At 33.2% G+C, this 19,746-nt stretch overlaps 1 protein-coding gene across 3 annotated transcripts in view; it reads right to left on the reverse strand.

The window, feature by feature from the left end:
- Nucleotides 1-19,746, reverse strand: part of LOC149554544 (putative triglyceride lipase) — a 329,392-nt gene that overhangs the window by 217,981 nt on the left and 91,665 nt on the right. For all 3 annotated transcript variants that reach the window (XR_016364383.1, XM_089828589.1, XM_089828587.1), the window contains exons 5-6: nt 18,932-19,001; nt 1,162-1,243 (exon numbers count right to left, since the gene is read on the reverse strand). Coding sequence is in view for 2 of the 3 variants with exons in the window: in XM_089828589.1 (XP_089684715.1) it covers nt 1,162-1,243; nt 18,932-19,001 (152 nt within the window). In the remaining variant the exon portion in view is untranslated. The remainder of the gene's footprint in view (nt 1-1,161; nt 1,244-18,931; nt 19,002-19,746) is intronic.

The raw sequence follows: 19,746 nt of genomic DNA on the forward strand, positions 1-19,746 counted from the left end.
TTATGTCAATGTATCACCACTAAAGTACAAAATAAAATACTTATGTTAAAATAATTTATGTCTTTAGGTTTCCGTCATTTTTTTGGGGGTTCTTTTACTTTTGAGGAATTTTGTCAGTTTTGTTTGCTCGGTGTTGCTACATCCCTGCTCGTTAGTGCTGCAGCCTCTGTCCCTAGTCATTATTTCCTCAAGTTTGGTGTATATGTGTTTTTTTTAAAGAATATTTTAAGACACTGTATATTTTAAAATGTTCAATAAAAATGTCAATTCTTTCGCCATGATTTTGGCGATTCTGAGATTTTCAAAATTTTAGGCCGGCCAAAATATTGCCAAGTCCGAGTCTTTCAATTTTGCCTAATAGAATTCCCTTGTAAAGTGACTACAGGAAAAAGGCCAAGACCTTGAACATCTTGCAAAAATTATTAGTTGAAGTTTATAAATCCTGATAAAATGCCTTTGAAAACTGACTTGGGAAACCATAATTGATCATATTGGCACACAACCAAGGATTCAAGAGCCAAATGACAAAAGATCTGACAAAAGAAAGAAAGATGGGTTTCATAAGGGTACATGCAAACCTGAAATGCTATTCAATGCCGTGAAGATGCAGGGGTACTTCCATTTGGCAAAAAGCATAAACGGAAAAGAAAAGGTCCCAAGACTAGCACCAAGAGAGTCTGAAACATCCCAAGGATAACAAGGAGATTCACCATTGTCGCTAGGGATGGAAGAATGAGAAATCATCCCTAGAGAAGTGCCTGAAACTCCCAAGCACTCCAAAATAGAGTCTTGAGATAACAGTTAGTACATGAGTTAGCTAGTCCCCAATTGTTTTAATGTTACTTTGTGTGCTAGGGTTTTTAACAGTCTTATTGCATCTATACTCCGTCTTATACTTTCTCTAATGTTATATTTTCTATGCATTATAAGATCTATTTCAGGATGTTAGTTACAGTTTTTTCTGTTCTTTATCACCATAGGATGCAAACGTTTTAAGTCAGGATACTTAACAGGCTGTCCGAGTGTCTTTAATTACTAATTTTCTCACTCAAACTGATAAATAAATATTTCAACCAGATTAAAAATTTAAATCAAAGAACACATCATACAACAATTAAATCCAAAGAATATTTTAAAAGTTCAAAAGTAAACTGCACTCACCATCACACAATGATTCCAACTTGATGCCCACATTTCCCATGCGCTTGTGTGGGGTTATAAGATTTGCATCCCAAACTGCAATCTATGATTAATTCCAAGAATAAAGATAAGGGCATAAATCTAAATATATCTTTGCATTTATCTATAGAAAATTCATTATGGTGAAAGAAAATTCAAAGACTAAATTGAAATTTTCCTTCACCTGTTCAATTTTGACTAAGTCAAAACAATGTTCAAGATTGAAATTAAATACAGTTATCAAATCTCAGTCATACCCAGCAAAGTGTATCTTATTTATAAGTAAGCATCTCATAGCTGAACGTCAGTTTGTGCATGTTTTTTATAACTCTTCTTCAGGCTTCATTAATGTTTGGAACCCATTTTTTATTCCAATTTAAACTTACTAGCACAAAGAAAGTTTAACTTTTGATGCCCTTAAATGAATTGAAATCTGATTAATAATTTATGGTCCATGGTCAAGATGGATGATAGAGAGACAAGGAGAAAACTTACAAGCACATAGAAAGTCAAACTTTTGATGCCCTTGTCTTGCATTTTGTCACCACAAAATGTAGGTAATAATACAAAACATTTTCAACTTAGTTTCGCATTTCTCTAAGATTAGATCATTATTTAATTGACTAACATTCATCAATCAATCGACTCCAATTGGTATATTGAATCCTTTTCCTGAATGCTTTCGTCGAGTTTTTTTTTCATTTTTCCTTTCATTGAGCCTTTGCTTGATTTTTGAAGCTTTCAATGTCATTTTTCGTGTTTTTGAGTTTGTGTTTGTTTTATTTCGGTTTTTTGGTTTTGTCATGTTATCCTGCATTTTGTCACCACAAAATGTTGGTAACAACACGAAACTTTTTCAAGCTAGTTTCGCATTTCTCTAAGCTTAAATTCAAAGTAACGAGAATCGGAACCGTATCGGAATCGGCATGGCCGAATCAAATCGTGAATCGAGGGTGAATCGGTGATGAATCGGAAAATTTGAAAATACCCTTTAAATGTAGAGATTTTAACAATTTAAGACTTATCTCATGCACCCTTTATTGAATATAACTTAAATACACTATAACATCATCAAATAGAAGTTGAAACTTAACATATATAAACATGGAAGTTTGTGTTTACCACATGGGGTAAAGAGTTTTTATAAGACAACTTCACATCCAACACCTACTCCAAGTGCTTCAAAGCATATCACCCCTCTCGAAAGGCTTGCTCTGTTGTTCTCTCCACCACAGACACTCCATGCCTACAACAGCTTCAGGTCTCATCAACTGGTCAGACTTCCCACGACTAATAACTGCAGCGACTGGGGGTCTAGGGGGCAACAACCCCAGCGGGGTCGAGGGGCAGCGCCCTCGCGGGGTCCTGGGGTAGCACCCCAGGCGCGCTCCTTGTCGCGATACAGGGCGAGGTCGAGGGGCAGCGCCCCCGCCGCCAAGACCAAATTAGCACTCTGAAACTCACACAAAACTACATGGAACATAATGTTTTTGTGATTTTCTTCTGATCCCACACTCTTTTTGGGAATCGCTAATGTTTTACTACCTGATTATGTCTTTCCCTTCCCTTGGGCATCATCCGTTATGCATTCTAAACACTTTTTATTTGTCGTCGTTTTTTTTTTTTTTTTTTTTTAATAACCTATGGTTCTTCTTTTCTCTTCTCCTCTCTTCTAGTCATGCTTAACAATTAGAAGGCCCTTTAGGGTTATAACAAAGAGGAAAGGTATAAAAGAAAGCAAAAAACATAAGTGATTTTTTTATTATTTCCAACTAAACATGCTTGCTGCTACCAGCCGATTTTTGGCGATTTCTAATGGCGATTCAGGCGATTTTGAGTTAATCGCCGATACATGCGATTCAGGCGATTCACCCGATGAAATCGCCGATCACGATTTTTGACACCAAAAAAATCGGCGTGCATGAATCTGATCGCTGAATCGGCGATTCACGCGATTTTAGCGCAATTCTCGTTACTCTGCTTAAATTTGATATTCAATTGCTTAATGTTGATTGATCCATCCATTTCAATTCGTATATCAAATCATTTTACTAGAGGCCTTCGTCAAGACTTTTTCATTTTGCTTTCTGTTGAGCCTTTGCTTGATTTTTAAAACCTTCATCATCTTTTCTTTACTTTTGAGTTTGTGCTTGTTGGTTTTTAGTCATTTGGTTTTGCTCATGTCATGCCTTTCGCTTTTCCCTTTGCTTCAGTCGAACCTAGAGCGCAATTAGAGATGTTGGTCAAGAGATACGCCCGTTTTAGTGCCTCAAAAGTGGACCTTTTTGGTGCAACAACACAAATTAAAAATATGATGTTATATTTTTAATTTGACTTTCACTTTTTGATAAATACAACTTATATTCACTTTTTGTTATGTTTTTAAGTTACTTTAACTTTAAATTTTTCACTTAAAGTGACTATAGTACACTTTATGTTATAATTTTAAGTTGAGTTACTTCTTAATTTTTCACTTAAAGTGACTAGATAACTATATAGTTCCAGTTTAATTTTTGAATTTTAAATCAAATGCTTATTTAAATGTTACTTCTAAAATATTGTTTATATGTTATATTTTTTAATATGATAGACAAATATTGTTTATGACCCATTTAGTAACATTTTTATAAATTTAAGTGAATTAAATGACTTTAAGTTATCAAAAGTGTGCATTTTATATGCAATTACATGTAAAATCCATCAAAAATGGACATTTTACATGTCACTGCATATAAAGTTCAACTTGGTGAACCTTTTTGATGTCATTACATCAAAAGTCTATTATAAGTGGACCTTTTTTATGTCACTACATCAAAAGTTGAGCTTTTATGTGTTTACATCCAAAATGTGAGATGCAACTTAAAACGTGCATCCTCCTCCAAAAGGTGAGATTTTGCTTCCTTGCACATTTTAAAATATGCTATTGACCCAAAAAGGTCCAATTTGCCTTGTTTGCACATTTTAAAATATGTTATTGAATCTAAAAGGTCTGATTTTAAACTGAAGAATGTTTTAACATGTGTCCTGGCCTCCAAAAAGTCTGATTTTGAAGAACTACATGTCTTTGCCCTCCAAAAGCCTGATTTTAATCATAAATGGAGATTTTCTTGATGGATTTGCCTGGAATTTTTTTCCATTGGAGGCGTTTTTTATTAGCAATGAGTTTTCTTGCATTCAAAATGGATCTAAGAAGCTCAAAAATATTTTTGGAAGCTCCAATCTAGGGTAAATTTTTTAAGAAATCAGCAAATAACTCAATTTTTTATCCATGTTTTTGCTCCAATCCAAATCGATTTAGCTTTATTAGGTGATTGCATTGCATGTTGATGCATGATTTGAGGTTTAAACACCCAATTGATTTGCTCATGCACCATGGTGAAAAAGGTTTTTCGCTAAAAATGTCCCAAGCACATGTATTTCAAAACGTTGGATCTTGAAGCAATTGTAGGGCACGTTTTGGCATCTTTTAACAACTATCCCTTGTTTGCTGCTCTCTCCCATTCGAATTTGTATAAGGTTAAAAGATTCAAACATTATTGGAGAATTTTCCAACATTGGAGCATCTTTTCCCTTCATTTTTGGCATTTGATCATCATGTAAGTGGACTTCTTTCTTGCTATTTAATTTGTGCTTTCTTGTCGATTTTATGTACATAATTGCTTGATGATTGCCACTTGTTGAAATCTATGCTATGAAAAGTGCATTTTTCCTTTAAAAAATGAAGATTTTGTTCATTTTCATGTTTTTTGGTTCTTTCCCAAATTCCAATTTCGAATTTGAGTATTGAAGTGTTTTGCTTCTTGGCTTGTTTGAGTCACTTTCCAAAGGTACGTTTTTCTTTGTTTTTTCCTGTTTTTTGTTTGCTTTCCGATTTTCTCCACTTTGGAGAAGTCACAAGTTCTTTTCCAAGAACTTGTTGTTGCTTCACTTCATGCGAAAGCATCATCACGTTCCACATTCCGTTTCCATGTCACAACACTTCACCTCTCATTCGACAAATGTGATTACATGTTTTCCATCTCATTCACCATCCACACATGTCACAACACCTCACCTCTCATTCGACAAATGTGATTACATGTTTTCCATCTCATTCACCATCCACACATGCATGTAATCTCATTTTCCATTTTCATTTTCACTCATCTCACTTTTCGCTTCCATTCACACAACACGATTACACGAAATGCCTTACGTGTAATTGCATCGAAAAGGTCCAATTTTGATTAAAAGTTACTTTTTGAAAAGTCAAAAAGATGTCATTTTTATCTCCCATATACTTTGACTTCCCCATTTCACCAAAAGTGACTATAAAACTCATTATCCTTCTTCCATTTTCCATTTCCATCCCTCCATATACATTTGCACCTCCATGAGCAAATACATATTTTTTCTCATTTCCATGCTTTCCATTCCTCCATTAGCACTTACATGTGAAGTGCATCCTCCACCCGCATTCACATCTCATCTCACCTTTTATCTCCCATTACATGTTGCACTTACATATACTCATTCTTCATGCAATAATGCCTTGAAAACCCTAAGTCACGTTTGAAATCAACAATCTTTATTTGCACACATTCCCATGCATTTCACCTTCACACATTCTCATTTCATTCTATCTTCCATTCTTCCACCTTCATAACACTTTATTCTGCTTTCTATTCATTTCATTTTCATCCATTTCATATGCATATGATTTCTTTGAGATCATTTCATTGGATCTACCAGGTCTCCAATTTGTTTCCAAATCTTTGTTGATCACAAATCAACTTGTATGGCGATTCCATCTGATGATTTATTTATGTTTTGGGATTTTTGTGTTGTAGTACAAGCACAAGAAATGTCCTCACCATCAAAACCCAAAGGAAAAATGAAATATCAGTATGATAAAGAGTTAACTCATGTAGCTCCCTCATCTATCATATCTATTCTAGATAACGTGATGGACACAAAGATTGGTTATGTGGATTGGCTAATTTTTTCCAAAGAGTTGAAGCTACAACTAGCCATGAAATGAAGCATGTCAGGAGAAGTAACATTCACCTAGTGTCTACATTTCCTATGGTAGCCATAGAATCTGATTTTGTTTTCAGATGTGCATGGCGGTTTACTCCAAAGACGACTATCAAAGATGCTGACAACAAGATTATCATTAGCCTTGATCCTGAGGTTATTGAATATACCTTCAAAGTTCCACATAAAGAAAAATGTGTAGATTTAACCAAGAAATCATCTTCAACACGTTGGAATCGGCAAAAGGATGATTATCAGAAGTATGTCGACCTTTACTGGTTAGGCAATAAAAGAAAATACTTTTCCAGATAGCCAAAGACCGTTCATCAGTCTAACTTTAAACAAGAATATAAGGATCTCATCATCCTTCTCGGCAGAATTTGTAGCCTTAAAGATTCTACTGATTTCAAGCCATGGATGTATAAGATCATGTTTCAAATCATGGAGAATAGAGAACACATCTTTTGGGGAGAGCTCATCAACATTGCACTTTGTCAGCAGATAGGCAACGTGGGAACTTCACCACCCTTCTACATGAACTCTTACCTTGTTTATATTGCTTCTGCCATGGGATCTTTCTCTAGTCTATCAACCAAGGGAGATTCTCTTCAAGTTCCTATTTGAGATTACTATAACCAAATCACTTTGGCAAATAGTAAATTTCATTGTAAAAGAGTTCAAGATACCTTCTTTGGACATTTCCAGTACTTATTCAATAAACAGTTATCTGCCAAAAGAGTATCTGATGCGGCATGGGAAAAGGTGAACCAATACGGCTGTATTTTCATTTTGTTTCCAACTTTCACATACTTGAGAGTTGGCTATTTCAAAGGCAAGCCGTATACCTTACCTAGGTTTGCTACAAATCGAATCATCTTGATGGAGCTAGGTATACAACTCATGGATATGCAGAGTGATCAGCATGTTATGCATAGACATAGTTTCGGCATTACCTCAGCTAAACCTTTGGCTATTGGCAACTATTCAATCATTTATGTACCTAAAGCAAATAACATGGAAGCAGAGTTGCATTTGATCACCTTGAAGAAGTTCAAGGCCAGATTTGACTTTGACTATCGTGAGATGAACTCACAAATGAAAAGAGCTTACACTCATGTTCACTGCATACAATGAACAAGTTTGTCTTGTATAAATCCTTGAAGAAACACTTGTTAGATACTACAACAGCAAATTCCAAAATTGTGCAATCAACATATGCAAATGCAATGAAAGTAGAAGCCATATCGAAGACCATGGAAATTGGTGATCTTCCCACAATGTGTGACATCATTGTCAAAATCAAGGCACTGAAAAACAATCTGTATGATTGTTGTTTTAGCTTTTATTTTATGTTAGTAGTTGAAAAGGATGCATTACATGAAAAAGGGTAATTACATGTAATGTGAGTTACATGTATGTAAAATGATATAATGTGAGTTGCATGTGCAGATTCCTGTAACCCTTTATTTTCTCCTATAGTTAGACTAAGTCAAAGTTGGTTGAGTTGCTCCCACTTTTTCCTCCAACTTTTCTCAACTCTTGTGCCTATATAAAAGAGTGCCCCCTCATTGTAAAATCACCATTATCTTTATGCAAGAGAGCTCTTGAAAAATTGTGCCAGTAGAACTTTGTTTGTGTAAGCACTATTTTGAGAAAAAATGAATACAAAAGAGTATTCAAGACTTAACTTTGATTAAGTGAGATTTTTGCTTGCATGAATTATAAGCTTTGTCTATAATTCATCTAAGTTATCTTTGATTCATGTTATCTTGTGTTCTTGATAATTGTATCTTGTGAATTGAATCAAAAAGAGTTAAGAAGCAATTGGAGTCAAAGCTTTGACTAGGAGCAATTGTGGAAGTGTATAGCTAGAAGCTTTGTCTGTAGCTTATATTTTCTTCTTACTTTTAGGAGTCTTTGTGCCCTAATTGTAAAGTTTTTCCATAAAGAAGTACAACTAGACTTAGAGCCAAACCGGTACATTTTCAGCTAGCCTTTGAGTTAATGAAGGTTTATCGGTATCACTGTTTCCAGGTTTTGATAGAAGTGTATTTAGAGATTCACCCTGCCCATTACTCGCCTCACTTACCCGAGCTCAATAACCCTCATGGGAGCCTATGGTTATATCCGTGTAACTATGAGAGATAAGATCCTAAACAAGAAACAAATATTTTAGCAATAAAATTTGATGTGATCATGAATGCCTTTGATATACTAGTATATGTTTTTGTTTTATAAAAGTGCATGATATGATGGTAGCATAGTTTGTTTGCATATAAGGTAAGGTGTTTCCGTCATTACTTAGATCCATTGGATCTAACACATCTTTCTTATGGATGCAGGACTCAGAGATTTGGAGGAAATGCGGTTTGGGGCAGCAAGCAAGCAGGATTGCAGTAATGCAATACGACCAGTCATTACAGACAATAACTGGTGCCCTATGACCCCTTCATTCTATACTCTTTCTTTCATGTTTATGCACTTTTGTAGAATAGAGATAGATATTAGTAGATTTAAAAGTTACTCTCACAACCAATTGTGCAAGAGAAATTTTCTTTCAGTATTTCATTTCATTCTATTAATTGTAAATATCATTTGTATCTATCTTTTGATGAATAATACAAGGACATTCTTTTGTGAAATGAATGGCATTTGTGCACTTTCTTTGTCTTCATACTTCAATTTACACATTAATTTTAGTAATAGTTTCCTGTGTATTTGGAGATATAACGACTTGGATAACGTTTGAGCCTTCTTTCATATTGCATTTTAATCCCTCTTATAGCATAGAAATGGAATCCCTTCCAAAAAAAATCATTTTTTCATGTCTTGCAATGAAACCTAGCTGTTCAAGTTTGAAAACTAACACTCTAGAAAGATGAGTCAACGTATTGGTTGAAGACATACAATCATATATTGATGATGATCCCCAACACCCACACAACGTTAAAGAGATATACTTAGTGAACTTTCAAGTTTAGAACATCAGAGTAAGTAATGATCAACCACTTCACAACTTTTGAGGCAATTCCTAGTACAAGTATGGGCTAAGCTCAATGATAGAAGGATAGGGCATTTTAAATTGCCAAATATTAATAAAGATTGACATTGACGACAGTGAAGATTCATAGCCAATAAGCATTCTCATATCCAATATTCTGAATCTCAATTTAATATGCAAATTCACAATTGATATATAGATTCACATTTATGATCTAGACTCATACCAAAATGCACTTTCATACAGTTATGTGGTATTCAGATTATAACAGATATGCAAGTTCACATTTAGTATGCACTTGGAGACTATTTTTTAACTGAGAGTTCATCCACATATTGTGACATCTTTGAATAGGTTTGGGGTGAATTAGACAAAGACAGGTCAAGGTGCTATGACCTATAAGTTTAATTTAAAGAATGGATTGATTGAATACTATATCATACGACAATGCATACTTATTGAAGATAAATAATTATGGATGATGTAATAATAAGCAGATTTAGATCCCAGATAAGAATTCACATCCGAAATACCATTATATTAACGGATCAAGTTGATATGATTTCAGGTTGGTCATTCGTCGTCCCAAGCATATGAACCTTAAAGTTCCACCAATACGTGTAATGCCTACCCCTAGTTTACTTTTTTGTTGTATTGCCGGATTCTTTTAGGCTAGTTTTTTTATTGTGTTTTATGATTATCAATAATTGGTTACCAGATTTGATTATATGTCACTGCATACTCTGTTGATTTATGTGATGAGTTATTTAGTTATTTCAGTTATTTTAGGATTATTTCAATGATGATATATATATGTTCATTTAGTGACTTTCGGTTATTTCATGATTTTAGTTAGATGAATGATTTATATATAGTTTCTAAGGTTGCTTACCCCATACTTGCATGTGTATGGTGTACTTGTCTATTTTACTTTATAATTGATGTTCCTGATTTGGTTGAGGGAGGGAGTCGTAGTCACCTGCTAGTCGAGATCTATATGATGCACCACTCCCCACCATTGCATGTTTGGTTTAGAATATATGAGTATGTACATGCGTGAATTTTATGCAGATTGCAGGTACCGGGTATTGACTTCCCTGAGTTGTTAGGATGACCGTACCTATAGCAATATTTCAATGGTATAAGTGGGGAGATAATTCTTGAGTACAAATTCTAACCTAAGCCAATTCTCCTAGAAAGTAGAACAAGTATCTAAGTTGTTGAACTGTCTGAATTCGTCATGTGACGTGAATTCGTGATTCTGACCGTGGAGTTTGATTTTGTTCTTTGTCTTCAATTAAGTTATCATATTTAGTCTTGTGGGTCTGGTGTGATTTTCAATTGTAATTAAATCAAGTTAAAACATAATTTATTGATTTAATTTAATGAAAAAAATTTTTAAAATTCAATATTTAATTATATTTAATTAATTGAGAAATTAATTAAATAAAAGAATTAAATTTAAAAAATTTGATTAAAGTTCTAATTTTGGTGTATTTATATTTATTTAATATATTGATAATTATTTAGGACATTTATTTCAATAATAAAATCTAAATAATGTTATTAATTAAATTAATAAATATATCATTAAAAACATCTCGAGAATTATTAAAGAGAGCAAGCATTAATTTAATAAAGATTATTTTAATTAAATTGCAAAAAGCTTGTGCATGATTAAAATACAATAAAATAATAAAGGAAAAAGGGGTTTCGCGTGATTACACAATCGAAGCCCTAAATTGGGGAAAGCTCTTTATTGGGAAACCAAAGCTCATTTCTCCATAGATAGGTTGGAGGAGTCAATTTTCGGAAGGAGGGTTTTTGAAAGAGAAGAAAAATTCTTGCATGTTTTATGTGTTCGTTGCTTAGCATTAAATCTAGGTAGGATCTTGTGAGTTTTGAGGTGTAGTTCTTGCATTAAAAATATGTCTTCTTCGTGTCTGGATGAATTTGTTTTCAGAATTTGAATCGGGTTGAAGCCCTTGTTTGTTGAATTATTGTTCTTCTTTTTAGAAACATCTATAAATGAAATTTAGTTTTGAAACCCTTGTTTGATGAATTGTCGATTCGTATTTGGATTATTATATTTGGGATGAGGGTTTGGAAAAGAAATCAAAATTTAAATGAAAAATTTGATTGATTGATTGTCCTTCTCCTATCAGATCTATTGTGCAAATTTATTAATATATATATAATAGGAATAGCAAAGTTTTTTGGGAAGGCATTGTTTTGTTTGTTTTTATTATAAAACAAAATGAAAATGGAAATTAATTATTCTGACCTCTGCGATTTTTTGTGGGGTAGTCTTGTTTATAAAAAAAAGAAATTAATTTGTTTCCTCCCTTCTTTCTACTGGCAGCTTGGTTTTATTAAAAATATATATAATTTTGTTTTGGTGGACAGGGGCCACCACCCCCCACCCCCTTCTCTTCTTGTCCGCATCGCATGACTGCGATGGCAACCAAGGCTATCATGCAGTCCTTGATTGCCCCGACAACCGAGATTGCCAAAGCAGTCAATCGCACGCAATGTAAGCGTGGCGGCGACCCCACTTGGGATTTGGGGTAAGTGTTTTTCATTTGGTTTTTTTAATATTTTTAAATTTTATTAATAGTTTTTTATGTGTTATTTAAAAATTATTTTTATTTTATGATAACTATTAATAACTATTAATAATTATTATATAATTGTTATTAAATATTGAATGTAATATTATTATTGTTAATAATGATTCTTATTTAATTAATTGACACAAAATTATTTTATTGACAATATACTATAATTATTTTATCATTATTAATTTAAAGAGTATTGAATTGAATCTTAATAATAATTAATTAAAAAAATTTAATTGAATTATTATTAAAATATATTTGTGAAGTCAATTGATAGTTGTAAATTTTAGAGTAATAAGATATTGCCTTATTAATTAAATCATTTTGATTTAATTATTAAGTCACTTATTATCTCTAGTTTATTTAAGCTAAACTTTAAACACATAATAATTAATTTTTTTATTAATTATTATCATGCAACCTAGCTTTTACCCTATTAGGGTTTTGATCTTCGTTTATAAGGACTGATCTCTTTGTAATTTATTCATTCACTTTTGATAATAGCAATCTCTTTTTTGCTCATCAAAAATGTCTCACCTATGTATCTGGCATTTTCTACCTCTATAGTTTTTTGCTTCTCTCTTCTGTAACAGGTGTTTGCATGCAGGTAATTCTTGGCAGCTGTGGGGTTGATCTTTCATCAACTTCAACATGGTATCAAAGCTCCAGCTCTTCATGCCCCTGTTCAATTTATGAGAGATTTTTCCTGGCTTTCAGATCTATGCCTTTTTTATTTCAAAGGGTTTTAGTTTTCAAAGTTATTTTGTATTGAATCTCGAGAAGTCATTTTGTTCGGCACATTTTGAGCCCAAATGGACCTCACTGTTGGATTTGTAGAACCCCAAAACCCCTATTTCCATATAAAATTTGTCCATTTTGGACACAATTGATAGGTAAGGCAAAAAAATTGCTACTAGATTTAGGCACGCTTTCCAAGGAGACGATTTTTTTAATTTGAAAATAAATCACAAAAACAAAAGGCTTTAATGGGAAAAAAACTCATGATTTTTTTTAAAAATCATTTTCTTTTTAAAAAAATATGACTTCAAAGAGTTTTGCTTTTTTTAAACCTTTTTAAATCTTCTCAAAAAGGATGCCTGCATCAGCAAAGTGACACAGCAAGGACGTCAGAATTGCACGCCTGCCACAAGTGTTGGTGTCATCGTTTTTTGGGCCAATATCTTTGCCATACGAAGGTATTTTTTGATGAATCTTATATCGTCAAAAAGCTCTATCTGAGCCCATCATGATGGTGTAGGTTATTTGGACTTTTGATGCTGTTTGATTTCCTATTTACGTAGTCAAAGCTAGAAATTTTATTTTGCACTCCAAGAGACATTTCTTGAACATTCGATCTCCAATTTGGGAATTGTTTATATTTTTGGAAAGGTCTTTCCGAGATCTTTCCAGTGAAATTGATTGTTTCTCCAAATTCTTCACCAGGCACATTCTATTCAATATTTTGCAGTTTTGCATTCTGGTGGATATCTGGGTTGTTTCAGGTCTAAGGATCGATTTCATTGCTTCAGATGATTTGTAATAGGTTGTACTATTTGTTGTATCAGCCTTATGTCTCTTTTGATCTTTATCGACATTCTTTTATAGTATTTTTGCAAACACACTAAGAGAAAGTGCCACTCTTTTGCATTTTGGGATCTTGTACATCTTTGTGTTTTGTTGTACTCACACTACATAATAAAGTGCCTCGAGGGGTTTCATGTTGGTCATATTCACCATCTTCCTTTGTCAAGTGAGTGTTCCTTCCACAACATTAGCCTCATGATGTGTCGATGACACATGCCATTATAGGTGTTTGTACTTCTTTTCACTCTCAATGTTCCTAGTTCTTCTTTCTCCAAGAAATGTTGCATTCAATTTCAGTGTTCATGTCTTACCTCTCCGCATTATAAGGGAGTTATGTTGGTTCTATTACTTTCTTGGTTCGATGGAGTGAGCTATGTATTTAGTATTTGATCCTATGTACTAGGCGATTGTAGTCGCTGGATACCTATGCATTTCGGTGAGATGGATCATTTACCATATATTCTTTCATTCCTTATTTTGGAAGCCATGAAGATATCTTCCATCTTCGATTAATCAGCCCTTCGGACTTAGTCTTCTCAAACTGGCCATGTTCTATACAGTGGAGGTTCTTCAAATCAATAGTTTGGCAATGTTTGTAGTTTCATGCTTCAGTGGTGTTTTTCATGATCATCTTTTGTTCCTATCTTCTGGAAAATTCTTTCCATCTCTTTTTAAAGTAGGGTTTTTCCCATGTGGTTTTTCTTTATTTCTCCTCTTTACAAAGGTTTCGTTGTGCTTAGGAACCTCATCAGGCCTTGTTGTCAGGACCCAAATTTACTTTCAGCAGTAGTTTCTAGGTTTTTAGCTACTCCCTAAGTTTATCTTAAGAGAGGATGTTATAGCTAAACTTTAAGGATATAATAATTAATTCTTTTATTAATTATTACCATGCAACCTAGTTTTTACCCTATTAGGGTTTTGATCTCCTTTTATAAGAATTGATCTCTTTGTAATTTATTCATTCACTTTTGATAATAGCAATCTCCTTTTTGCTCATCAAGAATGTCTCATCCATGAATCTGGCATTTTCTACCTCCATAGCTTTTTGCTTCTCTTTTGTAACAAGTGTTTGCATGTAGGTGATTCTTGGGAGTTGTGGGGTTGATCTTTCATCAACTTCAATAGTAAACTAGGGTGAAGTGATTTATTTAATAAAAATCATAATTTTATTAAATAGTTCAGTTTGTTTATAAGCGAATTTATATTATAGAAATTTTTATTTCTTCTATATAATCAAAAACTTAGTATTTATGATATTTGGAAATGACAATGAAAACTCAAAAATCCCATAGTGAAAAATGAACTTATGTGTTTTCAAAATTGAATGAATTATGGGAGCTATATTATTATGTACTTTTATGATGTTTGTTGTATTGTATGATTTGGGTTGCAGGTTTGACTTAGTACTTTGCCCAAGTTAGGATGTTTACCAGAGGTTTGGGGAGTTTGTTATATGATGATGTTATGTATTCGATCTTTTATACTTGACCATTATGATGTAGTCACGTGTCTTCTTTGATGAGTTTGATCTGTTGGTGTTATTGCTTTCCAGTTTATCTTGGGCAGAACTGAAGTGAATGGTGTGACTTTTCTAGTGTAACCTTTGAGTCTTCGATCAATTGTCTTTGGATTGCTTCCCAGTTACTTGTATGGGACTGCAGTGATTATGTGATTTTTTTTTGGTGATGTCATGTTATGTCATATTTTGGTATATGTGTACTTGATTTTCGATCAGTCTTGTTAGGATGATTGTAATAATGAAATTTGTGATTTTGATCAGTGATATTTCAGTGCTTTTCAGTTTCTTGTTTAAGAATTGATGTGTATTTTATGATCTTATGAGATTTTTTTCTTTTGCTGAGCTTAGGGTAGGTTATTTGTATGTCACGTTGGGAAGTGGCTTGCAATGGAGGCTGGAGCCCTAAAGAGGCTGCCTGGGTAACCCATTGTAGGTTGTTTTAATAAGTGATATCATTTTGTTAAATGGGTTTAAAATGAATTAATAAGATATCAGTGCCACATAAAGTCACTAAGGGGCCGGAGTCCTAAGAGACTACCAGAGTAACCTTAGAGTTGACTCGTTAGTATGCCTTGTATGTATGAAAGGATACTAATGTTGCATAGAGACACTAGGGGGGCCAGAGTCCAGAGAGGCTGCCAGAGTAACCTTAGAGTTGGCTCATGCGAGGATACTTGTCCACTTACATAGTACATTTCCTATGTGTCTTGTTGCCTCTGGGATTAGATGATACTTGTGTTTTGGTACTCTTTGAGATAGTTTTCTTTCAGGTGATTCCTTGAACCTAGATGTTGGTTATGACTTGTGTTTTTTTATCTGTTTGGGACTTGATTTTATCTCCTCAGTATGGTAGGAGTGAGCCATTTAGGTTCCACGAGGTTGGGTGGTAGTGCATTTTTCCTATACCATTGAGATCCAATCGTTGGATGTCATTGTTGGATGTGCTTGTGCAGATGTTCCTTTCTATCTGATCTTATATTTTTGTTGGATCGTTATATTCTGTTGTACTGTATTTGATTATCAGAGATCTTATGAGATGATGTATTTACTGTTGATGTATATTCTTTGAGCTTTTCATAACCTATGACTTGTACAGTGGATGATTATGCATTCTATTTATGCCAAGTGGCATTCGATATAATTGTATATTATATTAAATGGATTTGTACTTGTAATAATTTTATGATGTGGATTTGTTGTATATTGGATTTAGTATTAATAGAACTTATATGTGATTCTGCCTCTTAGAACCCTTAGGAGATGTAATCTGTTTATGATGGTTGTATGTATGTGAGTTATTGCTTCCGCTATTTTATCTCTTGTTATTGTTGCTCTCACTATATTATATCTATTGTTGTTTATTATCTTTCAAAAAAAAAAAGTTTGACAAACTTAGTGAAACTTTAGGTTAATTTCTTTTGGGTTCCCTAGCAGGGCGTTACAATACGAGGCAAGTTTTAAGGGCGGGAGTTGAAAAGGACTCATGGAACTTATTGACACTTCTGATATTAACTATGACCAATTTCATCTAAACCAAATTGATATACAAGCACATCCACAACAAATGAGAGACTGACATGTCATGGTTCTGGGGAAAATAAGGACCTTCACCTGTGTATATTCTACAACAGCTCTCACAATAGACTAATTATTTTAGTTGCTAAATAAGAAGTCTACCATGCTTGATTCTACACTTCCCATAGGATTGTTCCTTCTACTCCCCAATTGTCTAATGAATTCTGATCAGATAATTCCTTTCCCTGCCATGTTTTCATTTCTCATTCCCACTGCTTGTATAGGCTAGTGCTGACTCTATATTTCTTCTTTCTATTTTCTGCATTTGCAGCCAAGCGCTCTGATACCATGTTGAGGAAAGATCGTTCTCTGAAAATGTAGTAGCACTGCCATTATTTCTGTGTTTTCCAAGTGCAGATTTGAATGTATATAAATATGAGTAGAGGAGACATGTCTCGTGAAGTGACATGTCTCTATGGCAATTTATAAGTTTATAACCAATTAGATAATATTAACAATAATATAAACATGTCTATATATAATGTATACATTATATATATATATATATATATATATATATATATATATATATATATATATATATATATATATGGAAGTTTGTCTAATTAATGTTTAACCAATAACCATCAAATGATTATCTCTAGGTCAATTCAATCCGACCTGAAGTTACAACATTAACAAGGATTGGCCTTATTGGCTGCTAACTGTATGTCAAATTGTTTCTTTATAAATGAAGGTCCAAAACAAGTGTCATTCTAAGAGTTTGACAAAATGCTGATGTATCAAGATTTTCTATTTTGGTAAAGAAAATCAAAAATGCTACAACTTATGATTCATACTTTCTTAATACAACAAATACATCAGATTTCTATTGTCAAACAAATGTTTGACAAAATCTCGATGCAAGAAGTTTGCATTTTGTAACATGTTTTGGCACAAGAAAAAAAAAGAAATTTCAGTTTAGACTCTACATACCAACTGTTTGATGAAATGATTATGAGATAATGCCAAAAATTGAAGTTAGAGAGTATTGTGGTTCTTATAGTGAAGTAATTTTGGCTAACGATGATCACTTCAACTTAAATGAGAAATACATTATGCCCATTGTCATGCAAAGGTGGAACACTATTGAGTATGAACACTAATTAATATGGCAGTCTTTGCACTAAATCAAAAGATGTACTTGAGCAGTGCTATATACTTCATGAAAATAGGTTACATTCTCAAATCTTGAAGGTCCAAACTTCAACATGCCAAAGACGAAGATGGATAGAGCAGTAATGGCACAAAACAACTCTACAAAGATGGTGGCAGTGGCATGGGTCAGATGCATCAAAGTTCAAGACACTTTCCATTTGCCTCCTCTCAATTCCTCTACTACAAAGAGGAATTGGTCCACATGCAGCTTTATCAACTCCATCAACAATAATAAACATACCTCTAGACAAGCGGAGTAGTTAGTGGTTGCACATAGTGCTTCAAAACTTAGAAATTGTAAGACTAAGTATTGGCAAAGTCTAGCTTTACAATGGGATATTAATTTCAAAGAAACCACCTAGGTTGATGAGGACAATGCACAAAATGGATTGGTTTGGATTTTGTTGGATGATGCAGCTTTTGAGGCTGAGGCTGATTGTGATACTGACCCTGATAATGAAGATTAGGGGTAGTGACATACTATCTATGATTCACTTTTGAGTTTTAACTTTGACACTTTTGAGTCATTTGAAACATTTGATACAATGATATATGATATGATACTTTTCATTTTGTTGAGACTTGCAGTCTTTTGGTATTTTAATAACCACTATTCATGCATAGTGACGATGATTCTAGATTCAATAAATCATGAGTACGAATGTATGAAATTGAGATTTTAACTCTCATTTCAACTCAATTGCTACGTATAATGTATGTAAAGGATTATATATTTATCAGTGGTATCATATGAATATGTTTGAAATTTCAGATTTCCTTATATATTTTAAATGTTACCTAGTTTTTATATGATAATCCATGTCATCCCTAAAAAAGGCAAAAAAGTACTCCCAAGAGCCTTGTTTCACCATCCCAGAAACTTTGGGTAACAAGGATAAAAGCAGAAAAAATCTAACTGAATTTTACCTTAGATCCTATATTCAATATTAAACCATCAAATAATTTATTATAAATCAAACATAAGTATTCGAGAAAAGAATTTGAAACCTACATATACTTTGTCCATGAATCTTTCAAATTTGTATGCACAAATATCAAGCAACTAATGATTTCATATTTTTCCTTTTTTCTTTGGTAAAAGTTACATATAATTAATTATTCTTTTAATATTAAAGTTAACAGATTAAAAGAAATTCAAGATTGCAAAGTGAAAAAAGATGAAAGCTGAAATTGATTTTACCTTAGTTCTTGTATTCAATAAAAAATCAGCCCATCATTCATCATCCTTTGATCATAAGTAGTTGAGAAAAGGTTTCTCACCTGTAGATATTTTGTGGATGGATCTTTTACATTAATTCTAAAATTCTCATTCCAATGTGGCTCTTTTGTCCTGTAATGATACACAGCATATATTAAAAATAAAAAATAAGAATTTCCTCTTGTACAAGTCCAACTAATATGAAGAAGTTCAATTTATAGCACTTAAAATTCTTAAGATGGCCTTGGCTTCATAGGCACCATATAAATAAAAATATTTACCAATCTATAAATTTTATTTCCAATGAAATGCTGCAGCGCCTCTAAAATATAAACATAACTTAGAGGCATTATTGTGCTTTGCAGGCCACTCTTGCCTTGTGATTACTTATTTAAATTGGAGAAAGGTCATAAAAGTTTAAAACAAATGATTAGTCATGAAAAATTGACCAAAAAGGTAACTTACCACATGTTAAAGATCCCATAGAATGAAAGCCTTACTCTAATTTCTCATTCTTCTTGTTGGAGCTTCACTTGGTATATTTGTCGAACCATCGCACATCCAACATCTCATTTTCAATTTTTACACAATTTTGTCATTGAAAAGTAGTGAAAAGCCAAGACATTGGGCAAGTTGGCTATCACCTAATCAATATATCCACTCTATGCCAAGTTGTCACAAAATCAATGCTTACATAAGTTCCATGAACGTTTTCTATAGTCATCCCAAAATGGAGTCGACACTACCAAACTTTGCCTTCAAAGTTTCATAAATCTCTAAGATAATTCACCATATGACTGGTAAAAAATGATTATTTAATATTCCCCAATTCATATAGCAAGTCTTTTTACTAAAGGTGCTCGTTAATGATTTATGA

This window comes from Cupressus sempervirens, chromosome 5, assembly GCF_028749045.1.
Source record: "Cupressus sempervirens isolate cs-2001-9-10 chromosome 5, ASM2874904v1, whole genome shotgun sequence".
NCBI classification, from domain to species: Eukaryota; Viridiplantae; Streptophyta; class Pinopsida; order Cupressales; family Cupressaceae; genus Cupressus; species Cupressus sempervirens.